This window comes from Eleutherodactylus coqui, chromosome 1, assembly GCF_035609145.1.
Source record: "Eleutherodactylus coqui strain aEleCoq1 chromosome 1, aEleCoq1.hap1, whole genome shotgun sequence".
Lineage (NCBI taxonomy): Eukaryota > Metazoa > Chordata > Amphibia > Anura > Eleutherodactylidae > Eleutherodactylus > Eleutherodactylus coqui.
The window spans coordinates 165,532,654-165,547,545 of record NC_089837.1 but is presented as its reverse complement, the minus strand read 5'-3'; the positions used below and the strand labels follow the sequence as shown (position 1 = coordinate 165,547,545).

The following is a 14,892-nucleotide window of genomic DNA, read 5'->3' as shown; positions in this document are numbered from 1 at the left end:
TCCTGTAGTTTGCGTTGGTACCATTTTGATTATTGCTTGTTATTGCATTTTTTCCCTAGAGACAGGGTAACGAAAAACGCAAATTTCTGCCGTTATTTTTTCTGACGACTTCCACTGTGCGCGGTAAATAATGCAAATTTTTATGGATGCAGCGATACCAAATATGTATTTTTGTATTATTATTTAGATTATTTTATTATAAATATGGCAGAAGGGTTCTTTTAACTTTTTTTTTTTTAATAGGTTAACTTTTTTGATCTTATTTTTAAGTTTTATTTTTTAGTCCCCAGAGGGGACATTAACTTGCGATGCTTTGATCGCTACTGCGATGGGGCAGGCTGTCTATCGGGCCACCCCACATGCATAGCTTGGTAGGCATTCTGCTAGGACAGCCCTGGGGCCTTTCAGAAGGCTCACGGCTGCCATGACACCCGCACGGCTCCTTACGATCTTATCAGAAATTACAGCGGCATTTAAAGGATTAACAGCTCTGAAGAGCAGCACAGCTTATCGGAGCTCTTGCTGCTAAGTAAGAAACAGCCGGCAACTGAGACCCGCACAGAAATAGAACATGCCGCAATTTGTTTTCCGCGTGTGATTTCACGTGGACAAATCACGGCCGTCTGCCTAGGATTGCGTTTTCTAATGCAATCCTATGGCAGTGGCCACGGGCAAAATTTTACGCCTGTGTGCAGGGGGCCTAAGGCTTACATTATTAGCTGTAAATGCTAGCATGTGAGAGCTAATAGTGTCAGCCTAACACTTAATCTAACCCTAACCCTCCATCTCAGGCATAAGTACATCCCCACGCTGCTAGGCTCCTCTCATTCATCCCCATTATGCCTTCAGTTACTGGCTCTGCCAGCAACGCCATCCCACTTGCTTCCAGGTCTGCCCTGCAGCCTCTTGTTATTGCCCCTGCCAGCGCTGTAGCTCCTCTCCCACATCCCTGTGTCGCCTCCTGTGACTGGCCCTGTCGGGAATGGCAACCTGCTTGTTCCCTTTCTGGCCTGCAGTCTCTGCTCCGTCCCGCAGCGTCTTAGCCACTGTGCAGGTCACTGCTCCGTGCCGGCTGGCGTGTCGGTTCCGCTGTGGCTCCTCCCTGCTCTGTGCTGGCCACCGGCTTGCCGCTGACAGCTCTGTCTCCCACTCACTCTATTCTCTGCAGGGCAGCTGTCACCCACTGTGTGCCGGGTGTCACCTGGTGCCGCATCTCCCGATATCCGTGCTGACAGCTCCATTCCCCATTCACTGCCAGAAGGGACACCGTATTAGTGACTGCCAGGACGAAGACCTAGCCGTTCAGCCAATTAGACGCACAGGGGCGTCAACTGGCTGTCAAGCAGACTTAACCTTGTCAACACCAAGGTACAATACCACCGGCCGTTTGCACCTTAATGACCAACAAATGTATCAGTTTTTTTCATTGTCACATTCCTAGAGCCATAACTTTGTTTGCTGTCAATGTAGCCATGAGAGCTTGCCGGGTTTTTTTCAGTTTTTTTTTTTTTTTAAAGATGTGCTTTTGTGTGGCAGCATTCCAAGAGTCATAACATTTGTATATCAACTGAGCTCTATAAAGGCTTGTTTTTTGTGGGATGAACTCGTTCATTTATCCAATTTTTAGGGAGCATATGAAATTTTGACTGCTTTTTATTCCATTTTTTTTTCTAAAGGCAAGATTAACAAAAGCTGTAATTCAGTGATGTTTTTATCTTTAATGGCATTCACAGTGAAATATAAATAGCTTAAATTAATTCTGTAGGCCAGTACGATTAGGGCAATACCAAATTGATATCAGTTTTTTGCAACTTTTTCACACTTAATAATGTAGGTGTAAAAATAAATATATTTTTCTAATCGAAGCATTCAAAAGAACTCTAATATTTGTCTTTTTTTGTCAATAGTGCTGTGTAAAGGTTTTTTTTCCACAATGTATTACAAAGTCTATGAAACTCAGCCAGAGGTAGAGTCTCAAAGGTCAAAAAGTAGCTGGCAGACCCTGATGCCATATTTAAGTTTACGGGTGCCATAGCAACCCCACACTGACATCACAGGAGTCCAATGGGTGTGAGAGGGAACCCCCTTTCCCTCTGTCTGCGTTTTACAAGCGCAGTTACACGTCCCATAGAGCTCTAAGGCTTGGGCTATACTGCAACACAAGGTCATCTGTCATTCTCTCTAAGGCCACGATGCAAATTTAATGTAGCCCAATAGCAGGAAAATAGATTTTTTTTGGATTGTGGACAAATTTTCTTCCAATAGAGACAAGAATGTTGCAGGTTCACCACATATTGGAGGCAATCTTGTGTCAGTGTCAAAAAGACATAGAAATGTTTAAAAGTGCCACTGTGGTGAATTTAATTTCAACTAATCTGTCCGCTAGTACTACCTTGCTTAGTTATTCTTTTTTTATCAAACTCCTGTCCTCTTCCTCAGGTGGTCAAATTCTGGCTAGCTCAGATCTACTTGGGGTTATGTGTTCAGTTTCTAGTCAGTTTCTTGGTCAGTGTGATGCTATTACATGGACCCTACCAGAGAAACTGCTTAGAGAAGAGTGGGCAGATATTTCTATCACAGTTTTGATGGTGAGCAAGCAGCTCCTGTCACAGTTATAACATAGTAGATCACAACTCATCCTCCTGACTGTATACTTCCTGTAGCTTGTTTTCGCTGAAGTGGCCCTTTAAAAATAAAAAAATTAATCATTTAATTCACTCAAATGATGATTTATAAAGGAATTGAAAAGGGATGAACTGAATGCACTTGAGATTTAACCTTAATATGTAATAAAAATAGCATTTTAATTTACAAATGCAACATTATTTATACTATACATGTCAAAGAGTGATATGTGGAGGTCTGACCATTCATGGCCCAGTGTACCCAAGAATCAAGGTGGCCCATAGTCCAAGATCCTGATGGCAAGGTGGTTGTGTGTAAAACGTCAGGCTTTATTGAAGTTAAAACGAACTATTGCCTACTAGTCTTCTGTCATAAAACGTTAAAAAAATATATTTTAATTTAATACAAACATAACATGTACATGGTGGATAAATTGCTTATGGGGCTCAATCCAGATTGTAGAGTTCATCGGAAAGCACAGTAGTGCACAGTAACACACATCTCCTCATGGTTCCAGTTCAGAAGGCTAGTTTCTTCATCATAAGGTAAATGCGGGAATCGACCTCAAACCCATGTAGATTATTGGCATCTCCTTGTAGCCTCATTAATAAACCACCATACGATACATATGCAGACCTATAAAAGAAAACGCGTTTACCATATTATTGTATACTATACTGTGGATAAGAAAATGAGGTGATGAGAAGAGAATGGGAGTTGATATGAACACTTACAGACGAGTGGCCGCTTCAGTGGAGGTTTCATCTCCTTCTATCCGATACACTTTACCATACATAACATATTCAAATTGGTCAGCTCTAGGGAAAACAAGAATAGGTCAGTTTTCATGGATGTAAATATTCTGGCGGCTCCTTGTTGTCTCTACAGCTACAAAATTTAGACACCTGGAAGGACGGTCATCATTGGGATTGTATTCACCGTCGTCTAGTGTTCCATCCTCATACAGGGTGTTGGCGATAACCAAACGGAATTTATCACCTAAAGAAAAGTCAATCAAGGCATACATTAAGTATGTTAACAAATAGATGGCTGTACCATTTACAAACAGAACGCATAGCTTAGGATGGAGACTTGTGTGTATATTAGAGAATACAAGCATGGCTCGGGTAAGACAGAGGCATTCAGGTAACGGGAGAGCAGGTGCTAGGTGATCACATTTATAACAGAAGGGTCTTCACGGGATATTACTGGCCAGCAACCAAAGAAAACATAAGTTTTGTCCATTTTGGGACTATAGCAGCAATAGTCTGCTGCAGGGAAAGTTATTTTTTTCCACCCCATAACTGGTGTATATATAATTCCATAATATACAATTCACTTTCAGTAGAGAAAATACCCCAAACTTGCCTAGATCCACAGGATAAACCTGTATGTTCACATCAAGAATCAGGTCCATCTTAAAGGATTCACTTTCACAATGTAACCTTGAAACTGCGTGGAAAAAAAACAAAACAAAACAAAAAAAAACGATTAAATATATGTTGGAAAAAGTTCAAGTACCTGCCACATACTCGAACAATTAGAATGGGTTGCATAATTTCACAGTCAGTACTTGAGTGTAACAATACAAAAAAAGAACAGAAAAAAAGGGAAAAACACCAGCCAAGCAACAAAAAACTGGCTCCAAAAACTCATTGACGTGTTTCTGGCATCATCCAGCGCCCTTAATCGTAGTTAGGAGGTGGCAATCACACACGACAGTTGAGCAATATAAAGTAATGGAAGTCATTCAGAAATCAGCAACAACTCAGCTGTAAAGTTATGTAGCTCAGGCCGTAAAGTTACGTAGCTCCCCTTCTTCATCTCAGGATTTCTACTGTGCCATTGACGACCCTCTGCTCGCTCTGTCGGGGAGACTGCTACAGACACTAAGGCTCTTCAGCATGTTGTACTGCTGGCACAACACCACCAGATACTAATACTCTGTTTACTTGTTAATCTGAAATGCTAAATGTTCTCAAAAATTGGATAAATAAAGACTAGCATGGCTGTGATTGGTTCATCGAGCGCTGGCTATGACTGGCTGAGTGCTACGGCGCTCAGCCAATCAGAAGCAGAGCTTCCTGAAGATGGATGGGGTTTTTCAAAATCCTGACCAGGAAACCATGCCATCGAACTTCAATCAAGTGCAGGGAGCTTCGGGAGACGTGTGCCGGAGTCGGAGAGCGCCTCTTAAGTGATATATTTGTTTTTGCGTTTTTAAAAGGTAGCTAGGAATTATTTTCAAGGTAGGGCTTATATTTCAAGCCCAGACCCCAAAAATCCTCATAAGTGGTGCTACAAAGTCATGCGACTTTGTAGCGACACAATCGCGATATTGCTGAAAGAAAAACGCAGCAATATCGCACAAAACACAGATGTGAAATTGCTGTGATTTTGCATCCCTATAAAAGTCAAAGGAGATATGCAAAGCCCACAAATTTCGCTTGGATATGCATGAAACACTGCAGAATTGCACATGGAAAAGCATCTGGAACTCAAGACTAATTAGCCATTTCAATCGGTGGGAAATTTTTGCCACGTGAAAATGAACATGTCTTGCAGGTGCAAAAAGTACAGTAAAATACACCGAGGCACGTGCAAAAAAGCATTGTTCATTCTGCAAATATGCAGCACTCAGGCGCAAGCAAATACTCGTATGCTTGTGTGAATGGGGCCCTAGATAGAACATGGATCTCCCTTCATCCCAAAAAAAAGGAGCATTACATATCACAACTCCATTCATATGGGGAACTTAGGGTACGCAAATGTCAGGATTGTTGGGAGTCCAATGCATGAGACCCCACAGTGATCAGGAATGTATTCCCTATCCTGAGGATATGGGATAAATATCGTTAGAGGGGAAACCCTTTAAACCAAAGACATACCCCGGGTAATATTTACCTCGATCAAACTTTCGTCCTTCAGGATCGATATCCTTCACATCAAAGATATCTTCAAAGAGGATTCCAGCCATATTTTATCGTATTCTAGAAGTAAGGAAGATAAAATACATCAGTTGAGGACAATCTTCCCATATAAAGGTACCTCTGGTATCCAGCTGTTACAATCTGTGAGAACTTTCAGTCAGTAAGGACAGTATCACATCTGCGTTGGAGGTTCTGTCGCAGATACACCGCGAAATAGGGCTGTATCCAGCGCTACTTCTTCTGGCTAACGCTAAACAGCTGAGCGGAAGGCAAACGAAACCCATTATAGTCAATGGGATCCATTCGGCACTGTTTCATTCTGTCATAAGACAGAGGCGGTCGGCCCGGGGATTCCCCTTTCCAGCTCCCATACAGGAATAGTAAACCAGAACCCCAAGCTAGCTGAAAGTCAACGATGAGTTTTATCAGGACCGCGCGCTGAGTTCTCAGCGGGATACCACTGATACTATTGTTTCAGCTGGTATCCCGCTTGGAGAACACAGGAGTATGAAGAAGACAGTGCTCCGAGAACACGGCGGTCTCAGAGCGCGTAAATGCACGCAGCGATTATCGCTCAAAAGATTGCCTGGAGTGACACACACCTGTCGTTCTGGTCAGCAGATAAGGAACCAGAGGATGCCCTTCCCACTTCCTAATTAATATACTGTAATACAAAGAGGCATGGAATAGCACAGCCACGCAATCACATAACGGTGGAGACTATTAGGACCTCATGTGGCACAGAGTGTTAAAGCAGCAGAATGCAGTCCTAAGCTCTCGCTCACGACCTGAAGGTTGCGGGTTCATTCCCTGCAAGGTTCAGGTAGGCGGCTCAAGGTTGACTAAGCCTTCAATCCAAACAATTTTAATTTTTCCACCAATAGAGCTGCTTGAGGTCTTGTTTTTGTGCGGGACAACTTGTAGTTTCCAGTGGTACTATTTTGGTTTACATTTAACTTTTTTTTTTTTTTATTGGGTTTTTGGGAGGTGCAAAAAAGTAGTAATTCAAGCACTTTTTTTTTTTACGCTCCCATGTTTGGATGCACACCATTTGGTGCAGTTTTTGATGCGTATCTGCAGCAGATTTCAGCTTTTCAATTGATTGAGTGAAGTCTTCTGCGGATCCACAACAAAATCTGCACCCTATTCTGCTACGTTGAACGTACCCTAAGGGCTCATGTCCACGGGGAAAATAAGAATTAAAATCCGCAGCGTTTTTCCCGCATGCGGATCCGCGCCCCATAGGAATGCATTGACCACTCGCGGGTACAGATAGTCCCCGACTTGCGGACATTCGACTTACGAATTTCGCTAGATACGAACTATCTGTACAGCACAGTATGATGTAATGCTATGGCATTACATCATACTGTGCAGGGACCGGACAGGCTTCTATCAAGCCTGATAGAAGCCTGTCCGGTCAGATCGCGGCTGCTAGGCAGCCGGGGGCCTTCTGAAAGGCCCTAGGGCTGTCTATGCAGAGCGCCTATCAAGCCGTGCGCTTGATAGGCACTCTGCATAGGCATCCCTGGGGCCTTTTAGGAGGTCCCCGGCTGCCTAGCAACCACACAGCGTCCCGCGATCTCATCGTGGGACGCTGTACGGGCCCCCTGAACGTCGGGTGCAGGCTGTTTCTTACAGCGGGCACCCGGCGGCAGCAGGTCCGACGAGCTGCGCCGCTCGTCAGAACTGTTAACACTTTAAGTACCGCTGTCAGAGCGGTATTTAAAGTGTTAACAGTTCCGACAAGCGCCGTGGCTCGTCGGAACTGCTGCCGCCGGGTGCCCGCTGTAAGAACAGCCAGCACCCGACGTTGTATGGAGCGGGATCCACCTGCGATCCCCTCCATACAACCATTTGTTCGACTTGCGAACAAAACGGACTTGCGAACGGGCTCCCGGAACGGAACCTTTTCGCAAGTCGGGGACTAACTGTAGATAAAAAATTCCTGGAGCATGAAAAAAATGGACATGCTCCATTTTAGTGCAGATCACGCATGCAGGAGCTCATAGAGCACATAGCTCAATTGATCTCCCACATGTAAAATAAAAGACAATACACTGCATCCGCAGCCCAAATCCGCGTTACAAATCCGCAGCGGATCTGATTTTCCCCGTGGACATGAGGCCTAAGGCCGGTGGTGCATTAAGGGATTTGCACTGCGGAATACGTGGTCGGAGTCTGCACCAAGGATCCGCAGAAAATATTCAGTACATGCTATGCAAAAATCACTTTTTCCTACACACTAGCGGAAACAAATTGCAGTTCCCACAAGAGGAGGAAAAAAACCCCCAAAAAACGCAGCATGTACCATTTTTGTGCGGATTCCGCACGGACAGCTACCATTAAAGTCAATGGAAGCAGTCCGACCCACAGCCCATTCACTGTTGCCATTGCGGATAAGACGCGAGTACCCGCATCATCGCAGGAAAGACAGATTTCAAAATAATAAATCTGCACTGCGCATGACCGGCGGTGAGCCACCGCAGCAATCCACAATACAGAAAAATACAGGTATGTGGGGTTGCCGGCCACGGTCAGGACTGGAATTCACTGCGGGCTCCTGCATGTGGAATCTGACCATTCGTGTGCAGGCAGCTCTAAGAAATGAACTGATTGGACAGCTGTCCGGCCCATTTACCAGTCCTAGGTGACCCCTCCCCAGCGTGGTATGTGACAGATGACAGGTAAGCCTTGATGCAATAGAGAACTAGTGAAGCGTTCAGTACTTCTATGTTACACCAGGGCTTACCTGCTACACCAGGGCTTACCTGCTATCGGTCACATACCTGCTGGTGAAGGGTCACCTAGGCCTGGTCAATGTGCAGGGTGTCTGTCGCATCAGTCCACTTCTTGCACTGACAGAAGTACCGAGCAGATGCAGCAGTCGCCCGCAAAGTTACTTATCCCTAAGATAAGACAGCGCTACTGGCTGACAGGGTTTGAGTGTGGGGAGCCGGATACTGTATCAGCTGCCAGCTTGGCGTAGGCGCCCGCCTGTCCTCCACATAAACTGGTCTGTATCCCCGCTCCTTGGCACTTTCAGTTTGCTTTTGCAGTGGTAGCCACATTGGTGGTAAAGAGGGACTTTGCCAGCTCTCTGGGGCTAGGCAGGAAGTAAAGGCACTTTCCACCTGGATTGGCTCCAGCGGATAGCCAACCAGCAGAAGTGACCAGTGATCGAGGAGAGGCAGCGTCCTCAGCACTGTAGGGACGCTGTACGTTCTCACTTTCCCGTAGCACGGTGCAGCACGCCATGTAAAACAAAACTTTATGATTCTGTGTAAAAACAGAATAGTGGGGCTCATGAGGGGCAAATTTATTGAATTTGATAAATCACCCAGCCCTAATTGGGACAGGTATTATTGTATCTTGACGGCACCGGAAGCGAGGAGTTTGACAGGGCTTGCATGCAGGAACTCCCGATTGGGTGAATGCCGCAAGGTCCTGCAAGTAGTGGCTCAAAATACAATAATAGCCATACACATTGGCAGCGCTTGCAATACTGCCCTCCCCTAATGCTGTGGGTCTCAGCAGTGTGTGGGCCCCACCGGCACTCAGCTGCGCTGACGTGTGAAGTGGCGGCTCTCTCGGCTGCCTTCTCCCACACTGCGTGACCAGTTGCACGGAGGCTACGAGCAGTGAGATGTGGCGACCTCCGGCTGTGTCTGTTGCCTACCATCAAGATCCGGACCGCCGACAGCTAGAAGGAGCGGAGGTGGGACAGTAGAGCCGCCGGGTAAAAAAATAGGAGCAGCAGCGGGGAGCCTTGGAGAGGGGTCGGGAGACAAGGACTGCAAAGAGGCTTGCAGAGGGGCCGGGAGACAAAGACCGCATAAGTATACTGGCCTGCGAGCGGGGATCACGAGCAGCAGCAGAGGCAAAGGGCCGGACAAGAAACAGCAACATCAGTAACGAAAGTGATCACTTGGGACACCAACAGCAGCAGCAGCAAAGAGCTTCTATCTGGGACGGCAGGCAGGACATGACAATTATAGTGGCCTGCCAGAACCTGCTGGGGGAGCCTTATCTACAGCCAATTAGGTCGAGGGGGCATCACTCAGCTGTCACTGGTCTCCACCAGAACTTCCTGGTGGTGTCAAGATACAATAATACCATTGGGACACACATGTAATTTGATTTTTATTCACATTTTTCAATACTGTGTTGGGCCACCTTTGGCCCCAATGACTGCAGTAACCCTTCAAGGCATGCCTTCCACTAAATTCCAGTAAATACGTGGAGGGATTTGCCTCCATTCCTCCAGGAGGGCTTCAGATAGTGACGTAGGGAATGGGCATGTTGGTTGTGCACGGGTACGGCGTTCTAGTTCATCCCAAAGATGCTCGGACTTTGGGCTGGACAATGGAGCCTGCAGAAGTTCTGCTCCTCAATCCAAGCCTCAGCAGTGTGTGCTGTATGACACAGTGCTCAGTCGTGGTGGTAGAGACACAGAGCCGTACCACAGTATTACCATAGGGTAGGTAACCGGAGGGGACTCACCTGGTGTGGGGGGCCCAGCACATCTGTGGTCCAGAAAAGCACATATCAAACCCTGTGTCACTGCCATCTGACATCCCAGAAGGAGAGCACAAGAGGAATAACCCAAGGACGGTGGATGCTGCCGTCAAAAAAAGCAGCGGATGCAAAGGAAAATGAAATCCAGCACTCAGAGTGCGGATTAAGTGGAAGAGAGCGCATACAATACTTAATTAGTGCAGGATTGGTGGGTGTCCCAATACTTGTGCCAGCATAGTACGTGTGGGGCTACAAGTCCAAGCAGTGCTTTTAGATGGAGCAATTTAGTGTTTGCACGAGCGAACAATGTCAGCGTTCACTCCTGCAGCTTGTTTATACGCAAATCGCCCCCGCTCAAGTCTCCGCATTTACTGTGACAGTATATAAACCGGAGGATATTAGTGAACGAGCCGACGACTTTCATGCTTGCATGAAATAAACGATAAGCGACTAAATTAATTGCTCCTCGCTCGCTGTTTACACCGGAGGATTGTCGCTCAGATTCAAAGAATAAAGCGATTTTTTTTTTTTAAAGATTCTACCGTGTAAACACACCTGAAGTAATGGCCATCCAGAGGGTCTACACGCCGTACCTACCTCCTTACACACCACTCACTGCCACGCAGGAGGGCTGTGGGGTTACTTGTTAAAGGGAACCCACCACCCGCTAGGAGCACGTAAAGTGATAATGCCCAGGACACTTCCCAGGGGGGCAGGAGGCCCTTCTTATACCCACCTGTCTGCCCATGTCAGCAGAGGCAGCGTGTGTGCATCGGATAGTCCGGTGACACGGTCCGCACGCAGACCTCCAGGGATGACAGCCCGGGTATAAACACCTCCCTGCCCTAGAGGGCAGTGTACGGGGCTCATGGCCCCCTAGTGTGAGCCGCCTCTGCTGCTTGTGGGGAGGCCACAGCACTAGTCAGAAAAGGGTTAAGTTCAGGGGAAGCAGATGAGCCGCACAGGGAGGGAGGATACAGCAGGAGCGGAGCCCCCACTGACCCCGGGCGTGGGCCCCTCTCCTGCATCCAGCAGGCGCGCACAGCCGGCGGTTACCTCACACGTCTCTACACCCCCGCCCGAACACACACACAGCGGACAGCGTCTGTGGATGGACGCCCGAAACATGTGACACCCGCCAACCCTGCAAATTCTGGGTGTGTGTTTCTTACTACAAACCGTAAGATACTTCTCCGGAGCCGCGTCCACGTGCTGCACAGGCACTTCCGGATCCGGGCAGCGTCACTTCCGCTCTGCTACACAGCACCCGTTGTCATGGGAACGGGAGAATCCCGCAGGCGAGCGTAACAGGCCTGGCACCTGTATAATAGGGGGGACTACATGTCAGATGGGAGTGCAGCACGGTCTCCATCCAGAGGACATAGCGGCTCCATGTGTGCACAGCCGAGACGGAGACTAATTGGTTGCTATCAGTAACCGCTCACACTTTAACCCCTTAAAGGGATTGTGCTACAAATAGAAGTTATCCCCATCCATAGGATAGGGGCTGACCATCTGATGAGTGGGGTCTGCCACTGCTCACAAGCATCAAGGAGGCAGTGGTCCCCTTTATTTCAGCGGGACTCTGGAGAAAGGCGATCAGTCCCACTGACATGACCTCTGCGCCATTTTTCTGGGGCTCTTTGGGAGCAGTGGCAGTCACAGCCACCTAACCACATCACATACTTTAGATAGCTACCATTAGGACGCAGAGAATGTTTGTGGAATACAAATATTTATTAAAACAGACATTTAAGGAGGAGGGACAGTTCCTCTATGTATCTAGGTGTGTCGTCCATGATTGAAGTAGTTCTTTTCCTTTCTTCTCCATCTGCCCCAGATTGTCATGACAACTTCTAATGACTGCCGTGTTTGCTGTCAGGCCCTAGAATAATAGAAACCTCGAACCAAACCTGTTAAACAAATGCAGACATATGAAATAAATACAGACCTCAGACTAGACCCCTAAATAAACAGACCCCAAACCAGACCTTGTAAATACAGACCTCAGACTAGACCCCTAAATAAACAGACCCCAAACCAGACCTTGTAAATACAGACCCAGATGTGATGCCTAAATAAATACAGACCCCAGATTAGAACCCCCAAAAATAACACAGACCCCAGAACAGAGTCCTGAGCCCTGCGATTGGCTGCACCTCTCTGTGCATTCCGTATATGCGAGATGCACAAAACTCGTACGGGAACAGAGCCCATTATTTTCAATGGGTGCTACAAGATAGAGAAATCACAGCATGTACTAAGTATTTTTTGGGCAATATCGCCCATTCTTTTCTGTGGGAACCAAAAAAAAAGGTCACACCGCACTCACATGCATATGCCATTTTCATGCAAGTGTGATGCAATTTTCAGTTTTCCCATTCAAATAACACATGAAGATCACACATACGGTGATACAATGTATTTTTCTTGCAAAGCTTTGAGGAGTTCTTTACTCCATTAGGCTGAGCATGGCACTTAATTTTCGGTAGCTAATAGTCCTAATCACATCGGGTGCCTGTAGGTTGAAATGCGCCATTCATTCCATTTCAGTTTTTCTGGAGAAGGTAAACCAGCAACACTTCGTAGTGATGTGGTTTGGACTATTATGCGCAATGTCTTAGTGGGTTGAGGTTCGCAGGACCTGATCCTTCCCTCTTTCATCACAACTGGCAGTGGTTTACCTTGGATACTAGTGATATTACAGGTGACAGATTGGCGTTGTGCCCATCTGATGCACAGCTGGATCAGGTGGCAGTCTCTTAACCTTTTTCAACAGTTGTTTTTCCTACTGTTAGGCCTCATGTCCACGGGCGGCTCGGATTCCGCGGCAGGAGTATATCTGTTGTGAATGTTGCATGTGTAAAGAACGCAGCATGTTCTATTCTACTGAGTATTACGTGTTTAATAGCCCTATTGTTCTCTATGGGTGCGTTTGAAAGGCAATGCATATGCAATTATATTGTATACGTGCAGCGTTATTTTACGCACGTTGGCAGGGGACTCGCGAAGGAAATTTAAAAAAGAAGAAACCAGAAGGCCATTGCAGTACAACGTGCATAAAATACGCTATACATGCGCAGGCATATGTGAGTAAAAACGGGACCATACACAGTTCCATACGCCGATAAAACCCTGCGATTTTTATGCAACAGATTACCATACGGTCGTGTGAGCCCGGCCTAACTCTTGCCGGAGACTGATGCTCAAATGTTTTTAAAAAGTTCCCTTCTGGAATCGCAAGGTGAAACATTTCATTATTACAGTAGTAGCTCCTGTTGCAACTTAGTTCTTCAACTTCTCTTACATAAAGCAGCTTTAAATAAACCAAACACGACTGTCCCTACAAATGAGCAACCAAACCACTGACAACTATGGGGATTTTGTTTTCTGGCTTGTACATTTGTAATCTCTCCAAGTGAGAATTGATATCTTCCCCTTTTATAATTTCAGTGCATTCAGAATGTACCTGTTCCCACTGAAAGTCCCTAAATGACATAACACATGGCCTTGTCTACCCTGACAGGATGCATTGTGCTCCTGAACACATACACACATCGGGGAGCCGTGTGATTTGTCACATACACACATCGGGGAGCCGTGTGATTTGTCACATACACGCATCGGGGAGCCGTGTGATTTGTCACATACACACATCGGGGAGCCGTGTGATTTGTCACATACACACATCGGGGAGCCGTGTGATTTGTCACATACACACATCGGGGAGCCGTGTGATTTGTCACATACACACATCGGGGAGCCGTGTGATTTGTCACATACACGCATCGGGGAGCCGTGTGATTTGTCACATACACACATCGGGGAGCCGTGTGATTTGTCACATACACGCATCGGGGAGCCGTGTGATTTGTCACATACACACATCGGGGAGCCGTGTGATTTGTCACATACACACACCGGGCACAGTGTGATTTCTCACACACAGCAGGGCACCATGTGATTTGTCACATACACACACCGGGGCACAGTCTGATTTGTCACATACACACACCAGGCATCATGTGAGTTGTCACATACACACACCAGGGCACCGTTTGATTTGTCACATACACACACCAGGGCACCGTATATTTGTTACATACACACACCAGGGCACCTTGTGATTTGTCACATACATACACCAGGGCACCGTGTGATTTGTCACATACATACACCAGGGCACCGTATAATTTGTTACATACACACACCAGGGCACCGTGTGATTTGTCACATACACACACCAGGGCACCGTATGATTTGTCGCATACACCGGAGCAACATGTGATTTGTCACATACACACACCAGGACATCATGTGATTTGTCACATACACACACCGGGGCACCGTGTGATTTGTCACATACACACGCCAGGGGACCATGTGATTTCTCACATACACACAGCGGGGCACCGTGTGAGTTGTCACATACACACAGCTGGGCACCCTGTGATTTGTCACATACACACTCCAAGGCACCGTGCGATTTCTCACATACACACACCAGGGCACCATGTGATTTCTCACATACACACACCAGGGCACTGTGCGATTTGTCACATACACAAACCAGGGCACCATGTGATTAGTCACATACACACACCGGGGCACCATGTGATTTGTCACATACACACACCAGGGCACCATGTGATTAGTCACATACACACGCCAGGGCACCGTGTGATTTGTCACATACACACAGCAGGGCACCATGTGATGTGTCACATACACACACCAGGGCACCGTGTGATTTGTCACATACACACACCAGGCACCATGTGATTTGTCACATACACACAGCAGGGCACCATGTGATTTG

General features: G+C 46.7%; 1 protein-coding gene across 2 annotated transcripts; it reads right to left on the bottom strand.

The window, feature by feature from the left end:
• Positions 1 to 2,933: 2,933 nt before the first annotated feature.
• POLR2H (RNA polymerase II, I and III subunit H) lies at positions 2,934 to 11,311 on the bottom strand. 2 transcript variants are annotated; one of them, XM_066603440.1, is made up of 6 exons: positions 11,253 to 11,311; positions 5,530 to 5,615; positions 3,994 to 4,077; positions 3,531 to 3,624; positions 3,360 to 3,443; positions 2,934 to 3,261 (listed from the first exon to the last, which is right to left on the bottom strand). In XM_066603440.1, exons 2-6 carry the CDS (start codon positions 5,600 to 5,602, stop codon positions 3,144 to 3,146), a joined length of 453 nt encoding a protein of 150 aa, XP_066459537.1. In that variant the 5' UTR covers positions 5,603 to 5,615; positions 11,253 to 11,311; the 3' UTR covers positions 2,934 to 3,143. The 2 variants fall into 2 exon arrangements, with proteins under 2 accessions (XP_066459537.1, XP_066459546.1); XM_066603449.1 differs by having other exon boundaries at positions 11,246 to 11,310.
• Between the last annotated feature and the right edge of the window lie 3,581 nt (positions 11,312 to 14,892).